This window comes from Piliocolobus tephrosceles, chromosome 14 (genome assembly GCF_002776525.5).
Source record: "Piliocolobus tephrosceles isolate RC106 chromosome 14, ASM277652v3, whole genome shotgun sequence".
Classification (NCBI taxonomy): Eukaryota; Metazoa; Chordata; class Mammalia; order Primates; family Cercopithecidae; genus Piliocolobus; species Piliocolobus tephrosceles.
In genome coordinates, this window is record NC_045447.1 from 41,595,625 (window position 1) to 41,610,019 (window position 14,395).

Genomic DNA, 14,395 nt, shown 5'->3' on the forward strand with positions numbered 1-14,395 from the left:
TGGCCCGAGGCTGTCCTATCTAAAGGATGAGTCTCCCTACCCCACTTCCTTCCTGGGTCCTGCCCCATCTGAAGGGTCCCTAAAGGCCAGCCAGCATCACCTTCCTGAGTGTGCAGAGGAGGAACTGGGAATTTTAAGTGCTTGCTGATTCCCAGCAGCCTCTGATCTACAACCCAAGGCTATGTGCCAAGAACTTAGCCCTGCCAGGAACCTGTGCACTCTGCTTGCCACCCAGCAGGGACACTTTTAATGTTGAAATCTACACGTTTAAGTGATAAAAGATTTTAAGGTTAAAAAAATGCATGTTTCTCCTCTGTCCTCCTCATCACCTCCTGGGCCTCTCAAAGGCAAGGACTGGCTCTGGTTCATCCTAGTTTACAGTAGGAGTTCAATAATGTGCACTGGCTTAATGAGCAGTTAGGTGAATGCATGAGTGATGCACCTCACCTGTGTCAAACGTGAGTTAGGAGGGCACACCTGAGCGTGCCCTCCAGGCTCCTACCATCACCAGAGAGCAAGCTTGCCTCGCCACTCTCGCAGAGCACACAGTTCAGAGGGACCTGCCCTCCCCAACCCGGAACCGCTGCTCCTGCCGCTCTCCAGCCCTGGACCTTCTCCGCACTTTCTCACTGCTACTTTTCTGCTCCTAAGCTCTTCTCCATAGCTCTTCCCTGGTCTCCCCCAGCCCTACCCCAAGTGCCCGCCTCCCATACTGTACTGATTCTGTTCAGACGCTCATTCTCATTTGTCATTTCATACTTACCTGGTGTTTGTTTAACATAGACTCTGTGAGGGTGGAAATTGGGCTGTTTACTTACCATTCTTTTGCCATGGCCTAGTCCAGAGACAATGGATGGCGCTGACTGCGTGTGTGAGTGAGCAAGCAAGAGCTGAGATGATGGAAATGTTCCACCTGGGAGACAGGCCATACCGACTACAGGTGACCTGGATGCCCCATGTCCTCCTCTCCCTACTATTCTTCCTCCAGTGAGTCACCCACACTCTTGGCCCCAGTCACCCACTCTGTGAAAAAGACTCCAGTCACCTACCACTCTCTGGTGGGCCTGCTCCGCCCAGCACCTCCAACACCATGTTTGAAGTCCAGCCTTCATCTCATGCGGCGTTTCTGAAGTCAGCTCTCGGCAGAGCACTCCTCATCAGCCACCCAGCCTGTTTTCTGTTGCCTCCGGCCAGAAAGCCTGAAACCATCTCAGCTGCTCAGCCTCTGAGCCGGCACTAGGAACAGCTGGGCTCTTGGTAAAGCTGCATCTCAGATGCAATCCCACAGCTCTGTCCAGGCCCCAGCCTCATCCAGGGCCTGCCTCCTCCATTCGCCCATCCTGCAGAACACCCCCCCACCCTCCACTCAAACCCCTGCTCCCATCTAGCTTTCCCTCATGCCCCTAGTCCAAGTTGCATCTCCTTGGAGTGGCATCCATAGCCTTTCCTAATGTGACCCCCCCCCAGTCCCCAGCCAACTTCTCCAGCCTTGCCCATCACCCTCTGTTGCCTACCCTCTGTGCTCTGTGTCCTCCCCTACCCTGAAGGGCTTTGCTCAGGTTACACTGGGCGATGATGCTGCACATAGGCCCTAGAATGAAGCTGCCTGGGTTTAAATCCTTTGGGCAAGGCATTTAACCACACCTTGCCTACTTTCTCCATCTGTAAAATGGGGACAGTAATAAAATTTCCTTCATAGGATTGTTTTGGTCAATAAATGCAACAAGGTCTTGAGAGCAACTCACATGGAACCTGGGACATGGTAGGTGGTCAGAAACGTTCAGTCCCTCCTTCCCCAGAGATGCTGCCACCTTTCAAATGTCCAACATCAAATGACAGGCATCCAAGGTTAGCCAGTTAACACTGGTGTAGACTTACAGCTCCCCTCTCCTTCCCAGACATTGGCAGGGTATTGTATGGTTACAGATAACAACAAATTGCCATGCCAACAAAAATAAAGAGAAATAGTTTCAAGAAAGCAACACAGAAACGTAGCACACGGTTGCAGCTCCGATTTGGCACAGGAACCGCAGGAGCCGGCAGTTGTGACAGCAGTCATTTGATGATCCCTTTGAGCCGCCTAATGAGGGGAGTGACGTCATGGAGGGTGATTGGAGGAGAAAGTCCAGGGTAAAAACAGCCCCAGTCCAAGTGGAGATGCCGCACCAAGGCATCAGCCACCTCCCTGCCTCACAGATTAACCTGAACTCAAAGGACACCCTTCGGGGAGATGGTTTGGTTGAAGTGTGATACATAATATATGGGCTCAATGAAGGATCTACTGTGACTCGTATGGTTCTGACGGAATAAATCCCTACCCTAGCAAACTAGATTCCAGAGTTAAGTGCTACCTTCCCATCTGGGTGAAGCACTCACTGCTTCTGTACTTCATAGTGAAAAGGAAAACCATTCTCTCTCAGTGCCAACACCCTTCAGGCCATGCCCTTTGTCCTTCAAATTCCCTGTCTCCTGAGGAAAGGGCTGTCTGGACTTGGGGTCTGCACACTGGCTGTCCGCATTCACTCCTCATGTCCCCCAGTCCTGGCTTCACCTGTCACCACCCAGAGTGCCCTTTGTGTATAGTTGAGTCTTCTCCCCGCCCCTGCACATCCCCCAGTGGCTCCCCCACCCCTGCACGCATGTCACCAAGGTCATGCACAACACCACTCACAAGTCGCAGAAGGCAGCTATGGCTGGCCGAGTCCCTGGTGCTGGTGCCCTCCCACCTCCGCCGTGGCCTCTGGTCTCACATGCCGGAGTCTCCTGGCCAGCCCTGAACCCTCACTCTGTCTCTGTGGCTCCTGCATCCGATTCTGCCCATCTTGATTTGGCCTTTGGTTCTCAGCTAATTTGTGGCTAACTGATCCACATTCTAGCTTTGCCCCATTTCTACGACTTGGCCCCCCACCCTCACCGCCCCCCTCCCCACTGCCAAAGGCTTCTACGAGGGCCATGTATTCTTCCTCGAGCTTGACAACACTAATGATGCCCAAATCTCTGTCCTGAATGGGAACCCCCTGTAGCACTCCAGACCTTCCTATCCAACTGACCCCACTTGGGTGCCCCACAGGTGCCTCAAGTGCCCCAGGTTGTAAACTGAACTCTGTATCTCCCCCTTCCTGCTCCTCCCTTGCAGTCTGTCACTAATGGCACCGACACCGCTTAGTGTCCGAGGTTACCCTGCTTGACTCTTCTACCTCGCTCTCACAGCGAATCAGTCACAGGCATCTCCTTCTACCCTCTCCCCTGCCCACCTGCCTCGAGGCGTTCCCCACCCCGCCCACCCTCCTGCCATCACCTGGGCTATGATTAGCAGTCTCCAATCTTGCAGAATAAAAACCCACCCACTCCCCGTGTCAGGGAGGACACTAGGTGGGGAGGCAGTGTACAGGGTGCCGGATGTGGCCAGAGCCTGACCCTCCTGGGGATGGAACACCACCGGCAGTGGGACAGAGACTAGACAGGAGCAGCAGGGAAGTCGGGGGAGGTGGGGAGGGGGGCAAAGGGCTCTGAATATCAGGCCACCTTCTGGAGTTTTGGGGGTAGTTTGTGAAGATCGTATGGAAACACATATGAAGATGGAGGGCGTGGGGCAAATATGCAATATACAAGGGTGACCCCTCAAAGCCCGGCTCGCTGAGCCGACTGCAGGCAAAGTGCAAAGTTGTAAAAATCGAGCCCTTAGTGAACCTCCCAAGCCAACGACACCAGAGGCCCTCTGTCTGTTTTCCCTCTATCCTCTCTTCCCAAGTGGCTTGGGCAGGATTCAATGCAAATGGCTGGGAAAGGGCGTCTGTGGCCTCTCCCTGAGATACATCCACATCCCTCTGGCATGGGGTCTCATGGCAACAACAGATGGCTCCCTGGTGTGGTGGGTTTGTGTGGTTTTATCTCTGTTTTCCTTGTTTTGGTTTTTGAGAATGGATTTTTGTTTTAACACTCTCGGTCTCCTCTAGTTCTTAGAAATAGAGAAGGTGTTCATGCTGAAATGAGCCCTACAAGGCTCCCTGCAGATGTAGGTCAAATCCTTCTGGAGGATGTGGAAAGCTCCTGGAACGCCTCTTACCTGCAATGTCACAGAGTTCTGCATCCGAAGCATTTGCCAAGGCTTCCTCCAGCTCTGGTTCCAGCGTCACACTTTCCAGCACAGGATCCATTGGCTTCTGCTTAGGAACCCAGACCTTTCCTGCAAACACAGAGGGGACCTGTTACAGGAGTGGCTGCAACGGAACAGCCTCTGGCGATGGCGCTGCGTGGACCACAGCCCTGTGGGTCCCTCCATGCTGAGAGTCCCTTCAGGTTTCTCCCTCTGGGGACCAACTTCCTCAAAGAACAGGAATCAGGGATCTCCAACACAGCACCCCTCACACTTGACAAGAATAATTTTATAACTTGGTCCAAGCCAACTACCCTCTATCAAAAGCATTGGTCATGACCAAACAATCTGTAAGTAGGAAAAAAATATCGCAGAAAAATGTCATAGAATGCCGGGGTCTGGGATACCCTAACCAAAGGCTCTGAGACCTCGGGGAAATGAGAGAAAAATATATAAACATTTCTAAACAAATAAATAAAATATGAAAAGGGAGAAAAAAATGCATCCCTGCCTCATTATCATATTTTTAAAGTGTCAGATTCATAACGGAATGATGGGAGTAAAGAGGTACGTATGAGGATGGTCACTGTCATGCCCACCCACAGGAATTGGCAAAGAAATTATGGTGCATCCATACAATGGACTTCCAGCAGTTAGTATAAAGGATGATGGCGATTGCTACTTACTAAGAAGGAGAATGCCTAGGACAAATGTTGTTTGAAAAAGGCAAACTTACAAAGTAGCATGAACAATTTAATTCCATTTATGTGAAATTGCATATGTGTATTTATTTACTCAACAACATTTATTGAGTGCCTCTTATGTGCCAGGCACCTTCCTGGGGGCTAGGGGACAGCAATGAGTAAAATCCTCAAGAGTTTCTGATGTAGTGAAAGGAGACAGATAATAAACTTACAAAGATATGGAATGGTATTAAGCATTATGGAGAAATATAAAGCAGGACAAGGGCCTAGAAGATGACAGGGTGGGATGTGGGTGGGGTGGGCACCGCTGTTTTGGGAAGGCTAGTCAGAGGACGCCTCACTGAGATGACAGCCTGTGACCTGGGACCTGATAGAAGTATGGAAATGAGCCCCTAAGATCAGGAACAAGAGAAGGGTGCCCACTTTTACTGCTGCTATTCAACATTGTACTGGAAGTTTCAGTCAGAATAAATAGACAGGAAAAAGAAGTCAATGGAATCCAAACTAGAAAGGAATAAGTAAAATTATTTCTGTTTGTAGGTGACATAATCTTATGTATAGAAAACCCTGAATTTCCACACCAAAAAACCTATTAGAACTAGTAAAGTCAGCAGTATTGCAGGGTACAAGATCAACATGCAAAAATTAGTGGTATTTCTGTACATCAACAATGAAAAATTTGAAAAGCAAATTAAGAAAACAATTTCATTTATAATACATCCGAAGAATAAAACTCGGGAATAAATTCAGCCAAAGGGGTGAAAGACTTGTACAATGAAAATTATAAAACATTACTGAAGGAAATTAAAGACCTAAGTAAATGGAAAAATACTTTAAGTTCATGGATTGGAACACTTAATAGTATTAACATGGCAATGCTACCCAAAGCAATCTACAGATCCAATGTAATCCTTATCAAAGTTCAATAGTCCTTTTCCCAGAAATAAAAAAGGTGATCCTTAAATTCTTATGGAATTACGGGCCACAAATGCCAAAACAATCTTGAAAAAAGAGCAAAATTAGAGCACTCATACTTACCGATTTCAAAACTTACTAAAAAGCTAAACAGTGTAGTGCTGGCGTAAGGATAGATAGATAGACAATGAAATAGAATTGAGAGTCCAGAAAGAAACCCAAACATCTATAGCAAATTGATTTTCAACTAGAGTGCAAAGTCCATTCGATGAGGAAAGAATAATCGCTTCAACAAATAGTATTGAGACAACTGAATATCCACATGCAAGAGAATGAAGTTGGATCCCTATTTCACACCATATGTAAAGCTGAACTCAAAATGGAATGACTTAAATATAAATTAAAACTATAGGCCGGGCGCGGTGGCTCATGCCTGTAATCCCAGCACTTTGGGAGGCCGAGGCAGGCGGATCACGAGGTCAGGAGATAGAGACCATCCTGGCTAACACAGTGAAACCCCGTCTCTACTAAAAATACAAAAAAATTAGCCAGGCATGGTGACAGGCACCTGTTAGTCCCAGGTGCTAGGGAGGCTGAGGCAGGAGAATGGTGTGAACCTGGGAGGCGGAGTTTGCAGTGAGCCGAGACCGTGCCACTGCACTCCAGCCTGGGCAGCAGAGCGAGACTCCGTCTCAAAAAAAAAAAAAAAAAAAACCTACAAAATTCAGGCCTGGCACGATGACTCATGCCTGTAATCCCAGCACTTTGGAAGGCTGAGATGGGCAGATCCCCTGAGGTCAGGAGTTCGAGACCAACCTAGCCAACATGGCAAAACCCCATATCTACTAAAAATACAAAAATCAGCCGGGCGTGGTGGTGCGTGCCTGTAGTCCCAGCAACTCAGGAGGCTGAGGTAGGAGCATCGCTTGAACCCGGGAGGCAGTGGTTGCAGTGAGCCGAGATTGTGTCACTGCACTCCAGCCTGGGACACAGAACAAGACTCCATCTAAAAAAAAAACTATAAAATTCTTAGAAGAAAACATAAAAAACATAAGGGTATGTCTCCATGACCTTAGAATTGGCAGTGGAGTCCTAGATATGATAACAAAAACACGAGCAACAAAAGAAAAAATAGATCAACTGGACTTCATCAGAATTTAAAAGTTTTGCGCATCTAAGGATACTATCAAGAAATTGAAATGACAATATACAGAAGGGGAAAAATATTCACAAATCATATATGTGATAAGGTCTAGTATCTAGAATACAGAAAGAACTTTTACAACTCAACAACAAAAGGAAAAACAACCCAATTTTAAAACGGGAAAAAGATTTGAATAAACATTTCTCCAAAGAGGATATACATATGGCCAACAAGCACATGAAAAGATGCTCAACATCATGGCTCGTTAGGGAGATGCAAATCAAAACTACAATGAGATACCACTTCACACCCATGAGGATGGCTACAATTTTAAAAAATGGAAAATGCATGTTGGCAACAATGTGGAAAATTGGAGCCCTCATACATTGCTGATTGGAGTGTAAAGTGGTATGGTTGCTATGGAAAAGAAGTTTAGCAGTTACTCAAAAAATTAAACATAGAATTACTATATCATTCATCAGTTCCACCCCTAGGTATATACTCCCAAATAACTAAAAACAGGTATTCAAACAAATACTTGTACAGGAATGTTCAAAGCAGCACTAATCACAATAGCCAAAAGGTGGAAATAACTGACATGTCTATCAGTGGATGAATGGATAAAAAATTGTGGAATATCATTCAGGTATAAAAAGGAATAAAGTACTGATTCGTGCTACAACATGGATGAGTCTGGAAAACATTGTGCTCAGTGAAAGAAGCCAGACACACAAAGTCACATATTGTATGATTTCATTTGTAGGAAATACACAAAATAAGTAAACCCATAGAAACAGATGGGTGGTCACTAGGGGCTGGGGCAGAGGGAGTGCGAGACTCATTAACTGTAATAGGTACAGGGTTTTATTTTGGAGCAACAAAAGTGTTTTGGACCTTGATAGAGGTGGTGGTTGCACAATGTTGTGAATTGTTCATTTTTAAATGGATAATTTTATGTTATATAAGTTTTACCTCAATTTACAAAAACCTACACAGCTCACAGTAGCTGTTGATGGAGGATAAGCTGAAGGGAGTGCAGGTGGAGGTACAGGATGATTAGGAGGTCGGTGTAGGTGCAATGCCAGGGTTGTAGTGGTGAAGGTTGAGAGGGAGTGGGAAGCGCATGGAGAAATGTCCAGAAAGATATTCCCTAAAATGGGATCAGTGCTTATTTTCAGTGAAGGAAATGATTTTGAATTACTTAGCTTTATTTTGTAAATTGTTTACAGCAAATATCAATTATCTCTATCAGCAAAACACACAAGAGAATCATTTGGGGAAAAAATGTATCATAGCATCTATTAATATCAGATTCCAGGGATCCAGAAAAGAGGAAAACATAAAAGGAAAATAAAATCCCTAAAAAGGAACTCAAGTATTAAAATGGCTAAAGCAACGGCTGAGATGAATATTCAATAAATATTTAAGACCTGTGGTTTATTATACCCCATAACAGGTTCCTCCAGTGAGGATGGCAACTCTGAGCCACTGTAAGAGGTACCTAGACTTCTTCCCTTCATCTTACTAGTGGCACGTGAATGTGATGGCTGGAGCTTCAGCAGCCAGGTAGACCACGAGGACAAAGACAGGTTGTAGGGGTGGCAGAATGAAAAGCTGGAAAGGGTTGTGATCCACGATGCTAAGCAATATGCCTTGCTAGCCCTGGAATGCCTAGGGCAGGATTGATTTGTGTACCACTCAGACTCCCTTCCCCATCCCTCACACCATCCTCCAGGTCCTCCCCTGGGAGGGGTGTGGGTACGTGAGGAAGTGGATGACAGCAATGACTCACCTTGCTAGGTATCCACCCAGGTCTGCTGCCCATCCCCACTCCCTGCCCTTGTCCTCACCTTCTCTCCTGCCATCCCCTCCAGGATCCCTCTGACCATGCACTCCTTTCAAAATTCAGAAGTTCTATAATCTAGATGCCCCTTAAGCCTCCCTGGACTTCCAGTTTTCAGAGAAACCCGGACTGAGCTCCAAGTCCAGGGTTTGGAATGGCTCGAAGTCCTCTGCACAACGTCTAACCCCTCATTTTATGAAGCAGCTACTTAGTACCGGGCATTGTGAGAATACAACAGAGATACAGGGGTGCCAGCCACAGACGTGGACCCGGGGCTCACAATGCTTGCATTCTTAGGGGTGGAGGGAATGGAAGAGACTGAAAAGAAATAATTAATTACACAATTAATTAATTAGAATTAGTGCTTTCATTCAACAAATATTTATTAGGTGCCTTCTGTGTGCTACAGGTTTATTAGGTGCTGGTGATGAACAAGACAGATATGGTCTTTGCACTTGTGTAGCTGGTATTCTAAGGAAGTAGTGCACAAATCCATTAAACATTTATTTAATTTTAGCTCATCCATTCATCCAACAACTCTCTACTCAACCCTACTATATGGCAGGCCTCGCACTGGCTGCATGCTGGGATTATCACTTGAGCAAAAACAGCCCAAGTGGTTGCCCTCAGGGAGTTTACAGGCTAGTGAGAGAGATAGATGAAAAATAAAGAGATGCTGATAAGATGTGAGTTGCTCTGAAGGACACACACAGGCTCCTGTGTTGGAAAATAACCAAGCTGGGGAGTTGGAGAGGGACTGCCTGTCCTGAACAGAGTAGACAGGGATGGTTTCCCTGAAAGAGAAGACTATACAGTTGAGACCTAAAGGTCAATAACAACTAATACTTGAGTAGCATTCACTTCCTGCCAGATGCTGTTCTAAGCACTTGACAGACACCTGAACTCACTTAACCTTCATTACAACCTCCTGAGGCTAGTATTTTCATCATTCCTGTTTTACAGAGAAGGAAATGGAGGCACAGTAGGTTAAAACATTTACATATGTTCACATAGCTAGTAAATGGTAGTGCCAGGATTGCAACTGAAATAGATCTAGCTCCAGGCTGCTTCTGACCATTATATCTTACCAGGCAGAAGGAGCCAGCCATGAAGAAGACAGCATGGAGCTGGGCAGCAGGACCAGCACTCCAGGTGTAGGGAGTATGTGCAAAGGTCCTGAGGTGGAAAGTTTGAGAAGAGCAGAAGGAGGCCTATGGGACAATGGGATGAGGAGGGTATAGGAGGGGGCAGAGGGTTTGGAGAGCAATGGGAAGTCCTAGAAGAATGGATGATTAGGGAGGCCCTCTCTGTTCGCCTGGCGCCTTCAAGATGGCTTGCCTCAGGCTGGAGCAGAGAGTATAAAGGGACAGACGAAGGAAGGGAAGCTGCAGCTGCCAGAGAGAGGAACTTTGGAGAAACAGCAGAGAGAATCCGGGTGGAGATCGTTAGTGCATCTCTAGTCCCTGGTTTGCATAGGATGGTCCCTACTTAGGCCTCATACTTTTTTTGTTTTTGTTTTTGTTTTTGAGATGGAGTCTTGCTTTGTCGCCCAGGCTAGAGTGCAACGGTGCAATCTTGGCTCACTGCAACCTCCGCCTCCGTAGTTCAAGGGATTCTCCTTCCTCAGCTTCCTGAGTAGCTGGGACTACAGGCCTGTGCCACCATGTTTGGCTAATTTTTGAATTTTTAGTAGAGACAAGATTTTCACCATGTTGGCCAGGCTGGTCTCAAATTCCTGACCTCAGGTGGTCTGCCTGCCTGAGTCTCCCAAAGTCCTGATGTCATTATTAACAGTTTCTTCTTTTACTCTCAAAACTGTCTAGGTTTGCATTTAAAACAAAAATCAGGACATCCTAGTGAAAGAGGGTTTAGGGAAAAGTTTTGCTGATTTGAGTGGATAGGAGTCTTTCCTCAGTCTACCCCCAAAACTTCATGAAACCTACATCATCCATAGATGCTTTTGAAGTTGGGTTTAGGTGTTTTGGCCAGGCAGGGATGAGGACAAGGAGGCCCAGTCACATTTGGCCCAACACAGGGCCTGGCAGGGCCTGGCATACAGTCAGCACTCAGTGGTGCATGGGGAGTGGCATATTATAACAGCAACATTGTTCAGTACCTCGTTTCTCCCCTGTGTAGGGGACCAGATCTTCTCGGTCCTTAAACTCCTTTGCTTGCTTTTCCAAGTGATCCAAGAGCTCCTCTCTTTTAAAGGGGCCCGTGGGCGCCTTGGTGGTCTGATCCTTCTGCCTCAGGCCTGCAGGCAGCAGTGCATTCTACAGTGGAGGTTGTGGGGGGCAGGAGAGAGAGAAAGAGAGAGAGAGAAAGAGAGAGTGGTCAGCTGCTGAAGACTTGCACTTCTCCAGAAACTCATCATTGAACAGCAGGGAACTCAGAGCTCATGGAATCCATGGTGTCCCTCATTTTACATGTAAGGAATCTGAAACCCCAGGACGGGGAGGGACTTGCCCAAGGTCAAAGACAGACAAGGGGCAGAGAGAGGCTAGGACTCAGGTCTCTCAATCCTCCAGCGCGTCCGTGCCTCTAACATTTTTGAAGGAGAGGAGGTGAGGGGTCAAGCAAGGCAGCCGACTCCAGCCTGAGCACAGAGGGCACTGAAAGAGCATCTGTTGAGTGATGAATATGACTGAGTTGTTGTTTGGATGCATAAAGATATTTACAGGAGTTGAGTTGAGTATCAAGTGGTTGGAGAGAGAAGAAGCCAAAAGGGGGTTGAGCTGGGGCCCTGGATGGAGAATCAGGCAGGAAGAGGCAGACCAAAAAAAAAAGCTGGAGAAAGGCCCAGGAAAGCAGTGAGGTGAGCAGTGCCCTGCAGAGCTAAGAGGTGGATGGGGCATGCTTTCTGGCCACAGCCCCTGCTGGCTCTACCCGCTGCCTTCTAACCTCCTGACGGGTCTGTGCTCACGACACACTGGTGGTTAAATATTTTGAACGTCGCCCTTGGAGATGGGTATCTCAAGAAACATAACATCAACCAATTGTTCCCTTCTCTTCTTCAAACATAAGCAGGCTTCTAGGTGTGAGCTTACTGCTAAAGCAGATTCCTATTGGGGGATTGGAGTTACTCTCATGGGCTTCACTTTAACTCAGGTCCTGGTACCTTAGGGAGTCAAAGAAGTTTATAGCTGCAAGGATGCTTGGAGACCATCTAGTACATACGCTCTCCCATTAGGGGAGACTGAGGCCCGGAGCAAGGAAAGATTTGCCCAAGGAGTTTCAGGACAGATCTAGAACAAAAACCAGGGTTCTTCTTCAGATCTACGGGAGCAGGATAATCTTCATTTCTAATTGTTGTGCGCTCCCTGTTCCCTGCATTTGCAGAGCTAGTGGGGGAATACATGGATGGCTGGTATGGGGAGAACATCACCCAAAAGATATGCACCTTCAAACTGACTAAATTGAAGTCATTCCACCTCCAACCTCTTTTTTCTTTTTTGAGATGGACTCTCACTCTGTTGCGCCCAGGCTGGAGTGCCATGGCGCGATCTCGGCTCACTGCAACCTCTGCCTCCCGGGTTCAAACAATTCTCCTGCCTCAGCCTCCTAAGTAGCTGGGATTACGGGGGCCCGACACCACACCTAGCTAATTCTTTGTAATTTTAGTAGAGATGGGGTTTCACCATATTGGCCAGGCTGATCTTGAACTCCCGACCTCAAGTGATCTGCCCACCTCAGCCTCCCAAAGAGCTGGGATTACCATTCCCAGCCCCACTTCCAAACTTTGTACCATCAAAATGCTTATCTTCAGTCACTCTCACAAACTCCAAATCCTTTTCTGAAAGCTGCCTCTGTGAGGGGAATGTTATCAGGCATATGAAGATCACTGTGTGCCTGGCACATAGAGGGATACAGCTTGGGAGGGAATACTACTGTTTAAGGAATCCTTTTTTTTTTTTTTTGAGATGGAGTCTCCCTCTGTCCCTCTGTCACCCAGGCTGGAGTGCAGTGGCGTGATCTCAGCTCAATGCAACCTCCATCTCCCAGGTTCAAGCAATTCTTCTGCCTCAGCCTCCCGAGTAGCAGGGACTACAGGCACACACCACCACACCTGGCTAATTTTTGTATTTTTAGTAAAGATGGGGCTTCACCATATTGGCTAGGCTGGTCTTGAACTCCTGACCTCATGATCCACCTGCCTCGGCCTTCCTAAGTGCTGGGATTACAGGCATGAACCACCACGCCCAGCCTAACTAATGCATCATTTTTTAAAAGGTGTACTATGCTTAACACCATAGTGCTGTTTCAGTAAGAGTCGTAGCTGTAAGATCAGGAGACCAGGGTGTGATCCTGCCTCTGGGAGGGTTGTAAGTGAGCAGAGCCCACCCAGCACAGAGACCAGACAGACAGACAATGGGCTTGGCAGGTGGTGCTGGTGTACTTGCAGACAGATTTAGGCCACGGATCAAAAGAGACACTGGGAGTTGGAGCTTTTTATGAGAGGATAGTAGGTAGCAAATCAAGGCCTGACTGACTTTGGGGTGGGGGGGTATCAGGAACATAAGTGATGCTTCACACATCCCAGTTTTCCTTAAGCAGCAGTTCTCAAGTATTATCCACCATGATAGGCAGGACAGGTGATGCTCCCAGGTGAGCCATGCTTCTGTGGGCATGTCCCAGGTTTGATGGGACTTCCTGTAGCTAGCTGTGTGTGCCCATGCTTTCTATTCCACATCAGGGAGCTTACTGTGATGCAAGAGAATGAGACAATACCTCACTGCCCTGCAAACATCAATGTGTGACTGCCCATAATGAATAATCCAAAGTCTTTGTGACATGCCTGCACTTCACATTTGACCCTACATCAGGCTTAAGCCCTAACTTGGAGTAATAATGATCCAACTACACAATCTTGGGCAAGTCCCCTCAATCTCATCGTGCCTCAGTTTCCATGGCTGTAAAATGCAAATAATGAGAGTTGCTCTCTCATAGAGTGGTTGAGAAAATTAAACTAGATAATGCAGAAAGTGCGCTTAGCACAGCACCTAACACAGTGAACGGTCAGAAATGTTTACTTAGGATCACTTCTATTGTTACATAATCAGGTAAAATATATGTTAACAGGAGATTGGTTACCCAAATATATATGTTTAGCAGGGAATGCATTATCCAAGGATAAATGCGAAAAACTAAAATACACAATTATAAAATGAATTAAGCACTGAAAGCAAGTGCTCATGCTTCTTAAGGATCCCACGGGGAAGGCCTACAGATTTTCATTACCATAAAGGGTTTTAATGGCAGTAAGATGCTGGGGCATGTTCTGGCCCCAGAAAGGCTAAGTATTGCGATAGAAGAAATTCAGGGGTTGTAACTGAGGGGCAAGGGTTTGCAAACTCTCATCTCTTTTCAAATCTATCTGGTAGAGGCCACGGATTTAGTTAAAGTACAGTTTCTCAACCTCAGCACAACTGACATTCTGGGCTGGATACTTCCTTGTTGTGGAGGCCACTCTACCCACTGGAGATTGTTTAGCAGCCTCTCTGCTCTCTATCTCCTAGATTCTAGTAGCACTGTCCCCCTAGTTGTGACAACCAAAAGTGTCGCCAAACATTGCCACATTTCTTTTATTTTCTCTCTTTCCCTTTCTTTCCTTCTTTCTTTCCTTCTCTTTCTTTCTTTCTTTCTTTCTTTCTTTCTTTCTTTCTTTCTTTCTTTCTTTCTTTCTTTCTTTCTTT

At 46.8% G+C, this 14,395-nt stretch overlaps 1 protein-coding gene across 1 annotated transcript in view; it reads right to left on the minus strand.

Annotated features, from left to right (window-relative positions):
* TMOD1 (tropomodulin 1) overlaps positions 1-14,395 on the minus strand; it is a 98,442-nt gene that overhangs the window by 42,112 nt on the left and 41,935 nt on the right. Inside the window, exons 3-4 of the mRNA XM_023203112.1 lie at positions 10,819-10,975; positions 4,067-4,186 (exon numbers count right to left, since the gene is read on the minus strand). Of these exons, the coding sequence (XP_023058880.1) occupies positions 4,067-4,186; positions 10,819-10,975 (277 nt within the window). The remainder of the gene's footprint in view (positions 1-4,066; positions 4,187-10,818; positions 10,976-14,395) is intronic.